The 14,367-nt window shown below is 41.9% G+C and overlaps 1 protein-coding gene across 3 annotated transcripts in view; it reads right to left on the bottom strand.

The window, feature by feature from the left end:
* ZFYVE28 (zinc finger FYVE-type containing 28) overlaps positions 1-14,367 on the bottom strand; it is a 635,647-nt gene that overhangs the window by 84,414 nt on the left and 536,866 nt on the right. For 2 of the 3 annotated variants that reach the window (XM_078678591.1, XM_078678592.1), the window contains exon 9: positions 7,173-7,277. The exons of the other annotated variant lie outside the window; for it this stretch is intronic. In XM_078678591.1, the coding sequence (XP_078534717.1) occupies positions 7,173-7,277 (105 nt within the window). The remainder of the gene's footprint in view (positions 1-7,172; positions 7,278-14,367) is intronic. 3 annotated transcript variants of the gene reach the window in all.

Below are 14,367 nucleotides of genomic sequence, written 5' to 3'. Positions count from 1 at the left end.
GCACAGTTTACTGAATAATTATGAGTTTACCTATTTGCCACATAATCTACCAACTAATTTGCATAATTTACAGATGTGAAAAAATGATATTCTCATTTAAAAGCGTGAAAATAATATTGACATAAATTGTTTTTGCCCCACAATTTAGACGACTTTGCCACATCATTTGGCTCTTCATGACGCATAATACTCCTCACTCAGACAATAGTAAAGCACTACAGAGTGATTTGGGAGCGGTTACTGCAATGACGAAATCCAGATATTTCACAGAGAACTATGAAATAGTTTCCTTACTTAACAGTTCCCTGTAAAACAATTTGTTTCACCACTTTTTGTGTGTAATAAAAGGACCTAGATATGTAACATAATAAAAATTCCCTGCTTCCTTTATTGGTCCATTCATGGTCACAAGATAGTCTTCAGTCATCTTCAGTAAATCTCTAGGAATACAGAGATTACTTTGGGAATATTGGAATTGAATAGTCGCAACATAATCACAAAGCAAGATAACACTACAACAGAATTAACACACCATAACAACAGAACAACACAACAGCGTGTGCAACACAACATTAATACAATACACCTGCATAAAAGAGTACCACACTATACAAGTGTACAACACACATAGTACAAGGGTACAAAATCATTACACAAAGCACAGCACACTAATATAGTGAAAAGGCACACCATAACATTAAGTCACAACAATACAAAATAACTCTACAATAAAATGTGTCAAAAGCACCACGCACAATAAAACATAACAATTGAACACAATGAAAATATAATAAACTGAAAACAGCTTACTAAACGCTGGGTGCCAGCAAAAGGACTTCATCTCTATAAAAATAAAGAAAAGGTGGGGGTATCTGGGAATGGTCAACCGCACTTGTACCAAGCACATCTCCACCACTTTTATATCAAAATATGTCAATCATCATGAACTCTAAACTGTTTTTGAAGTACAACACACATATGAATTTAAGACTGTGGAGATCCACATTACAATCATACGGAATATAAGGTGCACGCAGACTACCACTGTTCAGAGTAATCGCACTTGCACACTTGGACTGTTTGAATTTGGTGTAGGCCTTTCCTAAAAGCTGGCCCGCAAACTTAAATGAATTCAGAACAAGATGCATGACCAGTTATGGGTTTTAGACCACCAGGTGAGGCAAGAGCCACATTTGTGAGGTCTACTAGTTTAAACTCTGCCATACTTGCAAGATCCTATGAGCAATTCCTAGAGTGATCAGAAACACTGGACCTCCCTACTAGAGTCACAGTGACAGGCCACACTGCAGAAAGATCCTGATAATCTGTTAGCCCTCTACTAGCCGTACGCTCCATGTCCCTAGACTGAGGGGAGCGTGGGTGTTCTCCACCCAGAAAATGCTCTTCTCTTGAAACTTTAGAGAAGATACCGAACTTCTGGACTTGAAACCACATCTGTGTAGAAACCAAAAACTCTCTTAGCTGTCTAGTTACCATGATGTATAAGGAGGTAGCATGTATGTGGTTGAGATGTATCATGAGGAACATTATAAAACCTGACATTATATTAACTCATGGTGCTAACAAGGTATCGGTCTGTAGTTTAATAAAGGTAGCTCCTGTTACAAAACGTAAAAATGTTTCCCGATGCAGTGCTTGAGTGAAGACCAAAGCTTGCCAGCCTTAATTTAACTGATCACGTAGTGAAGAATTAATATTTTCCTTTTTTGAATGGTGTCTCATGCCATAGGATGCTAATATTACTCAATTTAAAAGTAGCAAACACAACAAGAAGATGGAGTGCTGCAACTTTTCAACCACTCACCTATGGTCAAGAGATATGGGTGTAATCTATTGTTCTTTTGCTCAATATGCCACCCCAGTTTGGATCAAGCCATATGCAAAACAAGTCTCGACTTTGCTCCTCATGGGAACAGTCCAGCCCAAATGGCCAGTCCCCCCTGGACCGGAAAAAAGAATCCTGGGACCGGTTTTGTTGTATCTCCCCTCATCAACCAAGCTAGCTTTAATCCAGTGGCACAGTGAGCAAGGGACCCACGTCTGGGCATACCATTGGCCACTTAAGGAGAGCATAGCAAACACAACACAATGAAGGACGAGTCCTGAAACTGTTCAACCACTTCCCCTTAGTCATGGGACTAGGGGGGAGTGGTTGACTGATTTGTATATGGCTGGGTCTAAACTGGAATGGTATGATGTGCAGATCTCTGTACTAGGGCGAATGTTTGACATTGTTTAAATAATTTAAATAGCAGCAGACGCTGCTCTTGTGACTTAAATGGCAGCACACGTTGCTCTTGTGATTTAAATGGTGGCACACACTGCTCTTGTGATTTAAATGGTGGCACACGTTGCTCTTGTGGTTTAAATGGTGGCACACACTGCTCTTGTGATTTAAATGGTGGCACACACTGCTCTTGTGATTTAAATGGTGGCACACACTGCTCTTGTGATTTAAATGGTGGCACACACTGCTCTTGTGATTTAAATGGCGGCACACGTTGCTCTTGTGGTTTAAATGGTGGCACACACTGCTCTTGTGATTTAAATGGCTGCACACGTTGCTCTTGTGGATTAAATCACGTTGCTCTTGTGGTTTAAATGGCGGCACACACTGCTCTTGTGATTTAAATGGTGGCACACACTGCTCTTGTGATTTAAATGGTGGCACACTGCTCTTGTGATTTAAATGGTGGCACACGTTGCTCTTGCTCTTGTGTGCTCTTGTGATTTAAATGGCGGCACACGTTGCTCTTGTGATTTAAATGGCGGCACACGTTGCTCTTGTGATTTAAATGGTGGCACACACTGCTCTTGTGATTTAAATGGTGGCACACACTGCTCTTGTGATTTAAATGGCGGCACACGTTGCTCTTGTGATTTAAATGGTGGCACACTGCTCTTGTGATTTAAATGGCAGCACACGTTGCTCTTGTGATTTACATGGCGGCACACACTGCTCTTGTGATTTAAATGGTGGCACACGTTGCTCTTGTGGTTTAAATGGTGGCACACACTGCTCTTGTGGTTTAAATGGTGGCACACGTTGCTCTTGTGGTTTAAATGGTGGCACACACTGCTCTTGTGATTTAAATGGTGGCACACACTGCTCTTGTGATTTTAATGGCGGCACACGCTGCTCTTGTGATTTAAATGGCGGCACACGCTGCTCTTGTGATTTAAATGGTGGTACACGCTGCTCTTGTGATTTAAATGGTGGCACACACTGCTCTTGTGATTTAAATGGCAGCACACGCTGCTCTTGTGATTTAAATGGCGACACACGCTGCTCTTGTGATTTAAATGGTGGTACACACTGCTCTTGGGATTTAAATGGTGGCGCACACTGCTCTTGTGATTTAAATGGCGGCACACGTTGCTCTTGTGATTTAAATGGTGGCACACGTTGCTCTTGTGATTTAAATGGTGGCGCACACTGCTCTTGTGATTTAAATGGCTGCACACGTTGCTCTTGTGGATTAAATCACGTTGCTCTTGTGGTTTAAATGGCGGCACACACTGCTCTTGTGATTTAAATGGTGGCACACACTGCTCTTGTGATTTTAAATGTCAGCAAAATGTTGCTCTTGTCATTTAAATGGCAGCGTATGCTGCCCTTGCGATTTAATTAGCGGCGCACTGTGTTCTTGCGATTTAAATTGCAGCATGCTCTGCTCTTGAAATTTAAATGGTGGTACATGCTGATGCTGCTCTTGTGAATTAAATGACGAAACGCTCCTCTTGTACTTTGAATGGCAGCACCTATCAATCAGTCAATCCGAATTTGTAGAGCATGCAAATCACCCCAGGGTTATCCAGGCGCAGAGTGGGTGGGGCTATTCGAACAGCCAGGTCTTGAGGCTGCTCCTGAATTCAGGGAGGAAGGTGGAGGTTTGGAGGTGGATGGGTAGGTCGTTCCAGGCTTTGGCGGCGAGGTGGGAGAAGGAACGTCCTCCGGCTCGAATATGAGGGATGGAGGGGGACAGAGGCAAGGGCCAGGTGCATGGCTTCTCTTATGATTTAAATGGCGACACAAGCTGCTCTTCCGATTTAAATAGCAGCACATACTGCTCTTTTTCCTCCTCTAGGTCTCTTAAAACGCATGCAAGAGATCATTTACATTTGATAACAAGTTTTTTTTTTTCACACAACCCCTCACAAATTATTTGGCCTTGCGCTCATGGTTTGTGCATAGATTTGTTCCTCCATTTATCTGCGACACTTACCCTCTAAAGGGGTTACAAAAAATTCTTGACTTTGGATTTGACAGGTTGACAAACCATTGGAACAACACAATTAGTACATTATGAAGTACATGAAACTAAATGCAAGACATTAGACTAAATATGCTCGGCACATCTGCTTCAAATGTTCTAGCTGGATATGATCACCTATTTCGCTTATGCCAGAAATCCCTTTGCTAGTGCACACCACACAAGCTGCTGTGGAAGGCATGTATTTGTCCCAAACAACAAAACAATGCAAGTAATTGAAAACTAATGTCCAGCCGATGGAGTCAACAACAGCTCTCTCGTAAATAAACCCATTCCCTGGCTGAGTGTCGAACCACAGCACTCAGACCAATCACAACGCTGCTTTGCAGCATTGTGATTGGTCAGGGGAGCCTGGGTGCTTCCTGTTCCGGCCCAGCGGAGGGACGGCACGCAGAGATGACGGAGGTGAGACAAGATAAAGCAAGAAGGTACGTTATATTTTTTTCTTTACCCCCGCCCTCCGCCCCGCCACACCTGATCCATGCCAGCCGCCACTCATTAAAGGCCGTCACTCAGGAGGTCTCTCTCTGAGCATCTCTGGTTCCATGAGACACTGTCCACCACTTTCTGCCCGCCCCATCAAGAGTCTGGGGAAAGGGAGTGAATAGCGCGAGAAAGTACTACTTTCATGAGACGAGTACCACTGCCTCCCATCAGTTGCAAAACTCTTCTAATACTAAAGCCAAGAGCGACTCACTAATGACACCTTACTCGATCCCCCAGCATGCACTGGTAAATCAGGACATCCATGAGCTATAAATTCATTGCCACTGCCAGCCACTTTACTTTGGATTTTGCTTTGTTATCTGGAGCCGCCTCTTCCACAAGACAAGCCATACTATTCACTCTCTTGCATATCCGTTTGTATCATCAGAGTCTAAAGTCACTTGGCTCACATGCAGAGGGCGTCTTGTCAGGCACCTGCGGAGTGCTTGGCCCTGCCTACAACACGCCCTGGTCACTCATCTCGCCAGCACCACCACTGACTTCATGTGAAATTCTCTTAGTGCATGGCCATTTATGTTCACTTGCTTTAAATGAACGGTATCTGCTGATTGGACCTCACTGACGCCTCAAAAACAACTTTAGAAGTAAACGTTTTAAAGAGTGAGATGATTATGCTGAAAACCAGTAGGTTACATTTTTACAGATAATAGTATAACCAAAGCGTAGAGACGATAATCCCACTGTTCTGAAGACAGGAAATATTCAAAGCATTTCTTCCACATCACTTGGAACAATTTGACAGTTTTTTCCTTCCTAAACTTTGAAGTAATAAATCAAGATTATATAGTTTGTTAAATTGGTTTAACCAATAAGTTTCTTTCAAAAGAACTCTAAACTTAAAAAATACAGATAAATAGGTATACCAGATATTAATATGCATGTACCTCGAAATATATGGCGTTTATTTATTTTAGGAAATGTAGCCATTGCGAATCCTGTGAATTATTTTAACGCTTTTGGAAAGATGTCACTTGTACATTCAGTTCACGATTGGAGCACATGGAGCTTCTCTGGTACCTGCCGGTGCGCTTCAGAGAAGATACGGAGAGGAAATCATTTAGAATAGGTTTGTAAGGTTCTTACAGCTCCCCACCGTCAACCACCATAATGCTATTTATGTTGGAATACTAATGCTCTGGAAAGTACTATGGCTTTTACAGGCATTACAAAATGTTGGGAAAGTTACTTTAACTGTTGATGCCATATTATATAAGTGTTGATGCCATATTATATGTCTTAATTTCGATCGAGTCCAGCTTTCTTTGTTTCAGATGTTAACAATTTTGTTCGATGTTGTTAACAAACAGGGACCTGTTTTTTCAGTTGAGAACTGTGCAACGCTCAAAATGAAGACAAATTCGCCTAAAGACTGAAAATGAATTAATTGCCTCAAAGGTGGACAGGAGAAGAAAAGAGAAATGCAGACTCTCTGTGATGGAAAATCCGCTTAATATAAATGTGTAATGCAGTTTATAAGTAAACAAACATTTAAGAAAAAATCTATAAACCGATGAATTTGTTTCAGTTTTTGACTAGACCTTCCCTTGCCCCATAGCACGCACTGTAGTTTGGGTAAAAGTCTGCAACTTTCTTAATGTGGATACGACCTAGGGTGTGTGTCAGAGTGAGTTTACAGAACAGACACACCTGCATGTGGTAAACGAAATTGAAGCACGGCAGGTGAATAAAAGAAATTAAACAGGATCAACCATCAAAGTGTCAACATTTCCCAAAAAGTGAACTACATATAACTACTTTTGTGCTTTAATTCCTAGAAAATTAACAAAAACACTGACAACCTGACACATACCCTACAACAGTATGATCTGGAATATTTGTGGTCACTTAAAAGCCATAATGTTGTTTAGTCTTGAAAGGGATGTAGGCGCGCAGTTGATAACATTTTTCTCACAATATCGTAATGCTCATGGACGAAATTGCTGTAGTTTTCTCCGAAAAATGTACAAAATAAATTATTGAAAGATGGCCATAAAGTAAACTCTTCAAAGATATTGTTGATTCTTTCTAAATAATAGGGAGGGCTCACTAGCTACAATAGACCATGCAGCCAATGCTGATCACAGTTAGAAGCATTGTACGCGTAAGTAGAAAATTATGGAAAAAAGACAAAGTAAGGGAAGAAAAAAGACTAAATAGAAGAAGAAGAAGGACTCAGTGAGAGAGGTGATTTTAAGACTGTAGGGAAGTTTCAGAGAGGGTAGTACATGAAGAGAAGCTAGGAAGGGTGAAGACAGAGAAAGAAGGGTTCCTGTGCTCTCAACGACTGCCAACCAAAAATGAGAGATGTTCATAAGCATAATGAAAACACTTGGGCACAGTGCTTTGGGTAACATGGTATGATTACAGTACCTCAGAGTGTAAATGCTGGAGAGACTACATGTAGTGACAGAAACACTCTCATAGTCACTGCTGGAGATGGAGCTGAGGGGGGAATCGCGTAAGCCATCCTGAGAACTGAAAACAAGCACATGAAAACAAAATGAACTGAAGACAACAAAAAGATGAGTGAAGCAATGGTAGCAAATCCTTCTTACATGGCAATACAAAAGACAAGGCTGCAACAATTCTCGTCAATAACAAACCACAACAGCACTTCACAAAATGCAGATCAGTGCAAACAGAACAATGAGTTACAAAGAACAGAACACATACTTGCACTCAACACAGCTGCCCTTTAGCAACAGTCTGAGATTGACTACAAAGGAAAACGAGGGCACATCAATGTTAATTGTCTCCGGTGTTTACGTCTTCTAGCTCTATTGCATAGGGTCCTTAGAGATAAATGGGAAGCGGTCACAAATAATACACATCTATATTGGATTCAATGTACAGAGTAGAGTTCTTATACAATTACTGTCACTGTGGAAGACACTGTGCAATTACGACTGAGTACTGCAACAAACCTGCCTTTGCTTCCTAACGATCAGGTTTTCCTTCAGGTGTTGTATTGTGTTTGCATTAATGCAGCACTTAATATCCCCGACGAGGCATTGAAGCCCTATATAGCAAACTGCTCCGGTGAGCATCATTACGGAGTTATAGCTACTAAGCACTACAAGTCTCCATCTCTGGTCCAACAATCCCATCTTCCCTCCTGAAAGGAACTGAAATGTAAAAGCCAGACCATCCGTGTCAACATACAGATCGCAGCATCACATACGTCATTATAGGTGTCATGGAACAAGGGTAATAGATCACTGTTTTTTCTCAGAGACCGATTGCACTACTGATTGATGGATGAATGTGGCACCCATAAAAATACAGGCCCTTTACGTGGTATTGGGGATCACCGGTTTTGACCCATGTTTGCTGTGCAGATCCATGCACGCTTTAGAGTTCTATATTGCACACTGATTTTTGGCCCATTGTGCACGTTTACCTGGTGCTGCAGATACCTTACGTGTTCGCACAGCTGAGGAGCAAAGCTCCATTAAGTGTAACTTTTAGACCTACCCTACCTCGCGCTACACCTTCACATGCCATTAAAATGCTTCATTGATCAGAGACTTCCTCTGTTAGCACTGACAGAGCACTCTCGGCGCTGCAGAACCCTTTTCACAACCCTTCCACATCTACATTCTACTAATTCTCTTCACAGACCTGCCCACTACCTTCCAAAATTCAATCCCCTCCTCTGGGACTCTGCCCGTCAGTGGTGGGCCAGTGGGAAATAAACCAGCAGATGGATGAATGGAGCTGCACTGAAAATTCATGGTGCACAGTAGCAGAGCGGGCCTTCGGTAATCTCACCGCTGCAGTTCCTCTGTAATGGCGGAGGAGCATCGCCCCACTGCTCAGCACCAGCAAATAAAAAAATAAAATGATAAAACAATTTTTAATCGTTTTTTCATTCCCTGGCTGAGTGAGCTGATGCCGCGCGTGTAGAGCAGGGCGAGACTGGGCCATCCTCCCTGGCCAGATGGGAGGAGTGGTGGGCACTGCAAGTGGGCATGTTGGTTTGGCCGGCCGTCTTAGGATGGCTGAACTGACATGCGCACTTAGATGTCTCCAACCGCGTAATGTTGTACAGCAGGGTGGAGAAAAGGCACATACTCAATGTGTCTGAGCGAGGGTTAAACAGCCCCCTCAGGCCAATCCCGGCGCTGCTCTCATGCTAGATAATAGCATGAAAGCAGCATCTGGATTGGGTGGGGAGTCTGTGAGCCTGTGCTGTGTGGCCACTGGGAGCAGAGGAGCACTGAGGCGGCCAACAGTGGCACCACTTTCTGTTGCCAACAGCCGCCACTGTAATCTACATACTTGGTTTTCTGGAATTTAAACAGGACAACTCAGCGACTGGCAAATGAGAGGACTACACAGTGTTTAAAACACATATGTACCCTCAAAACCACCATGGAGGCTTTCACACTCCAAGGCAGTTAGCAGAACTCATTGTTTCATCAAAAGAGAAAGGTGCGATAAGCCACACTTTAGTGACCAAGTGAGGAACAGTAGTTCCACGAAACAATTCATCTTTCATTATTAGATGTTTCCCATCACAAGTGAAATAAGATAAACCAATAAACAGTTCCATGTCATAATATCAGGGCCGTTATTGGCGTCAGTATTCATTTTGTGGTATTTTATTTTGTTGTCCCTCTATTTTTAATTGCTTGTGCCCCAGCTATGGATTAATAATATCTTCATTAATTCTGTTAGTTTTAGGGCTTGTTTGCATTTCTTTTTTTTTTTTTATTTACGTAAATCCAGCACTTCCTTTCCTGTTCTTTAAAACATTTTACTCTTACTTTTAGGATATAGCTATTGCACTTACCTGGCACTTTTATTTATTGATAACTTGTCATTATACTTTTTACTTTCATATTTTTCCCTTTTTTCCAGAGGCAATTAACTATATCTGACAGCATAATGCAGACGTCATCATCGAGCAGAAGGCAACATTGACTAACAAAATAATAATATCCATCCCGATTTATAACACATTCTAGACTACAGATGCCCTCCACCACATGCTGATCCCACCCCAACGTACAGCACCAATGTAAGGAAGTATCTACGCATGTCTCAACACGGTTATGGTCTTTAACAGTGCAACAGTTTACTATTAAAGCATCAGATTGTGACTGCTCAAGATCTTCCTTGCCATCTGCCCCTGGTTTGATTAAACATATACAGAGCTTCATTTGTAAAAGAACAAGCGTCTGTGCCTAACATTTGCTCAGAAGCCTGTGTCCGGCGATATTGAATATTGGAGTGCGGATTATCAAGGATGCGTAATTTTGGATGCACCGCAGACCTCTTCAATCCACCACCAGACGATTGCTGCCTCAATCTCACTCTCACAAACTCTTGCTTTCTTCCTTTGTCACAGTTTTTACGTCTTTCTTTTCCTTCAATCTTGTGTGTATTTTTCTTGCTCTGAACTGGGTCAAAGTCTAAAGAGGAAAAAATATGTGCTGGTCACCATAAATTAGCGCGGTGGGCCCCACCAGCAACACCTGGCTCAAATTAGGCCCATATCTCTCCCTTGCGAATGTTGTTCATCTTTATAACATCCTCAACTAGGTTTGTATCACATTCCTCTGTACTGCTCTCGCTTTTACATAATAGTGACCCGCTGGCCCTCTGCACGTTATCAACTTTTTTAGTGGAGTGTTTCACAACTGAGCAGATAACAAATCCTTTTAGAGTTAGGGCAATCTAACTCTGCATGAGTGACTTATTCAACCCTTGGCAGCCTGAAGAGGAGGAGGATCTCTGGAGAAACTCTGATCCCACAAAAGAGTGCTGCAGCCAAAATATGCAAATTAGTAAGAAATTGGAGAAATGTGGGCACGTGACAGCAGCACTGTGATCCCTGAGCTGTTTTCCAGTGTGATAATGTGTCCATTTCAAGGAGCTTTCAACAGCAAACCAAGCAGTCGATGGAAAGAGTGTCATTTTTGCAAACTTTCTTGTTATAATCATACTTCGACCATTCCACCATTGTGTCACCCAGCTTCTTGTCACAGTCTGAAGTTCTCTTTCAAGCAAATCCTCTTCAATTTAGAGTGGCCTTAATGTATGGCTAATGCTACATCCTAACTCCTTCAATCTTAGGATAAGAAACATCTTCTGCCCTTGTTACTTTCTCTTCGATAAGCCATATCTAGGTGGTATCGCTCCAATCAATAGTCTGTTAAGATGTCCCAAAGAAGTGACTCAATAATCTTCACTGAACACATACAATATTACCCATTATAGCTAAATGTAGTGGGAATGGTGTCGTCTCTGAAAACGTTATAGAATATGTTGCTGAAAAACCAAAAACTTTATAGCAGTACAGGCTTCCTCCACTAAAAGTGATTATCAATTATAGGCATGAACCACCCAGACAAAAATAGTTATATTGGTAGAAAAATGTTCTAAAACAACAAAAGCAAACTAAGAAACACATCAGGCAAAACAACATATTCCATCCACATCAGCTCAGTGTCAGTCCATTGTCTGCAGCTCCTCCCACTAACTTTCCAGGTTTAATTATTCCTCAGAAATTAAAAAGTCCCTATTGAGGTCTTTTGGTGAGGCAGGTCTACGACTCAAGTACTCTGAGTTGCCGAGCACTCAGTGACTTGCTGACTGGCCTGCTATGTTCTGGCTGCACCCTCAGGTTTCACCTCAGACAATACTCCAAAAACACCTTTCTAAATCTGCCAAATCCTTTGATTTCAGACCCTTTAACTTGTTCACATCCTGAACTGTTGAGACATTGTCCATACGCAACAGCATCAAACAACTTACCTTCTTCTGCGTGAAACATTTTATTTCAAATAAACCTGCAAACAATTCCAGACAATGTATGTAAAACCTGTTCTCCTCGTCTGTTCAACGACCTCCTGCTGAAACTGCACCACACCGTGCACCCCAGCCACCTAAACTTGCATCCGATTCTATTACTAACTCTGGGTTCTCTCAAAAAAAGATCGCTTTCCCATTCCATGCCTCCATGTTTAACATCCCCCAATTCAACTCTTGCCTCGCCTCTTCCATGAGTCTTAAATCCTGAGAATACCTAAAACCATTTTTTTAGATGCATGGCATTCAATCTCTGTAAAGCCCGATAATTCAAAGGACCTGGTAAAATAGTCTGTTTTGTGGATGATAGAAGATCAACCACACGAGCAAGCATCCTCAAAGAAATTCTCCCCAGAGATAGTACGCTTTTCAACTCCTTCCTTATTCTCTTCAAATTCTCCATTGGAAGTTTTAAACCCCCCTCTACTGTATTCACCCCACAACTCGGTCTCCTGACTAGGCACCGTACATGATTTTTCTCTGTTTACAACAAACCCCAAATTCTCTAGTAACCCGACTGTCATCCCTGTGTACTCCAACAAACATAACCTGCTTTGATCCATGATCAAAATGTCCTCTAGGTAAATAATCAGTATCACCCCCCTTTCTCTCAAGAATGACGCCACTGGCCACTATGTAATCCTGGAATAGCCTAAATGTTAATGTACAACTCCTTTCTCAACCCTGAGTAGGAGAGACATACATAATGGCAATTTATTAAGTAACGCACCTGCATTACTTTATAATTACTTGCCACATGTTTTACTTTTCTTTGTTTTTCTACACTGCAGTGCTTCTTTAACAAAGTGCATCCGTAACACTTTCGGAGAGGTTTACGAAAGTATAACAGACTATTTAAAGATAAAAAACCCTTCCTTAAGCACATGTCTAAGCACGTTTATGCAACAGTTTAAGCACCATAACTTGCACAAATATGTCATAATCCACCCCTGCTAAATATTCACTTTGCATATGGCACAGGAATATAAATTGCATCTATGAACATAGGCTGAAAAATGAAACTCTTGATTGTTAAGTACCTGACAATACAACAATTGCATTTCCATATCAACTGATCTGCAGCTGTTTAAATATGTGTACATAGACCAAGCAAGTCGCCCAATATGAACATTTTATGGCAACAGGGTTTGCCGGAATAGCACCCACAATTTTCATAACACACAAAGGCGGCTCATACATAAGAGTGTATTGGCCTCACCCCCCTTATTTCCTTGTTTCTAATTTAAACTAAGCACACTCAGTTGTACTGTAGTGACTGACAGAAAGATCTCTCTCTCTCGATTCACAGCACTTTTTGGCAAGCACATGCAGCAGCACGCATGTGCCTGGCACAGGATTGACAGGATTTCGGTGTCTGCTCACTTGCTTCTGTATATGGAAGATTTTAAAATAGTTTGGAGTACTTTTAGTAATCATAACCCGATAACTGCAAAGTTTAGTTTGACTGATCTTGAAGAAAAGGTGCCCAACAACCATAAAGACCTGTTAATTACCACAACGCAAGCGAGGCGGATTAGTTGGGGGAGGAGTACTCCCAGAAGACTTTTTAAGGAATCTGGTCCAGAAGTGTAGTCGCGAATTTGAGGTCGGTTTGATCACAAATGCATATGATCTGGCCATTCACAATTCCTTTTCCACGATCTGCAAAGAGACTCAGCGAGCCCTGACCAGATATGATGATAAGGTTATTAGTTCAGGTCCTAAATGGTTCGACAAGAATTGTTCAAAGGCCCATAAAGATCTGATGATAGCATTAAAATCTACAACGAGGCGGACATGTGCAGTCAAAGCGGCCAGGCAGGCTTATGCCCTGATGAGAGAAGCCTGGGATAAGCTTAAGAAGGCATGCAACACAAGGAATAGTGCAGAATTCTGGAGGGTAGTAAATCTAACACTATTTAATGAGAGCACAGTAGTAGACTTAAGTGCTACTATATCTGGGAAGAACATTGTGGTCGCATATATGCAGGAGATTGTGATTATACAACTATTGTCTGCCCTATAACAGAAAATATTGTCCACTTTGAACTGAAAGAGGTGAGGGAAAGCATAATGGACTGTCAGCAGGGAAGGCACCGGGCTTAGATGGGGTTCCTGGTGACCTTTTAAAATCATGTATAGATCTTTCGGCACCGCTGGTTTCGCAACATCAGAATGCCGCAGCTCGTGATCACATTCCAGTTTCGTGGAAGGAATAGATCATAATACCGGTTTTTAAAAAGGAGAACCGGGCTGACCCAGCGTGCTATCAGCCGATCTCTCTGATAGATGCGGAAGTAAAGGTGTTGGGTAGGGCTTTGTTGAAGCGTCTAACAGATTGGGCTAATGATAATATTATTCTATCAGATATACAGTATGGATTCAGGCAGGGACGTGGCATGATTGAACAGAACTTGAATCTATATCTCATAGTTAACAAGTATACGGTGGCTAGAAAAAAGTATACACTTAGCCTTTATGGACCTCATCACAGCATTTGACACAGTGGTAAGATCTAAGCTAAGGGCTGTACTGAGGGACATGGGGATAGATGAAGCCATAGTTGCCCTTTTGCACAACCTACATACAGGGCTCGAGGCAATGGTAAGATATGGCCCATCAGGAGAATGCACTAAGCACTTTAAACTGGCGAGAGGGGTCCATCAGGGTTGTATTTTAGCTCCTTTTCTTTTCATTTTATATATAAATCAATTTGATCGGTTTTTAAGGGATAATTGTAAAGACATCC

Source organism: Lissotriton helveticus, chromosome 2_2 (assembly GCF_964261635.1).
Source record: "Lissotriton helveticus chromosome 2_2, aLisHel1.1, whole genome shotgun sequence".
NCBI classification, from domain to species: Eukaryota; Metazoa; Chordata; class Amphibia; order Caudata; family Salamandridae; genus Lissotriton; species Lissotriton helveticus.
The sequence above is the reverse complement of the archived record's forward strand: the minus strand, read 5'-3'. Positions and strand labels throughout refer to the sequence as shown.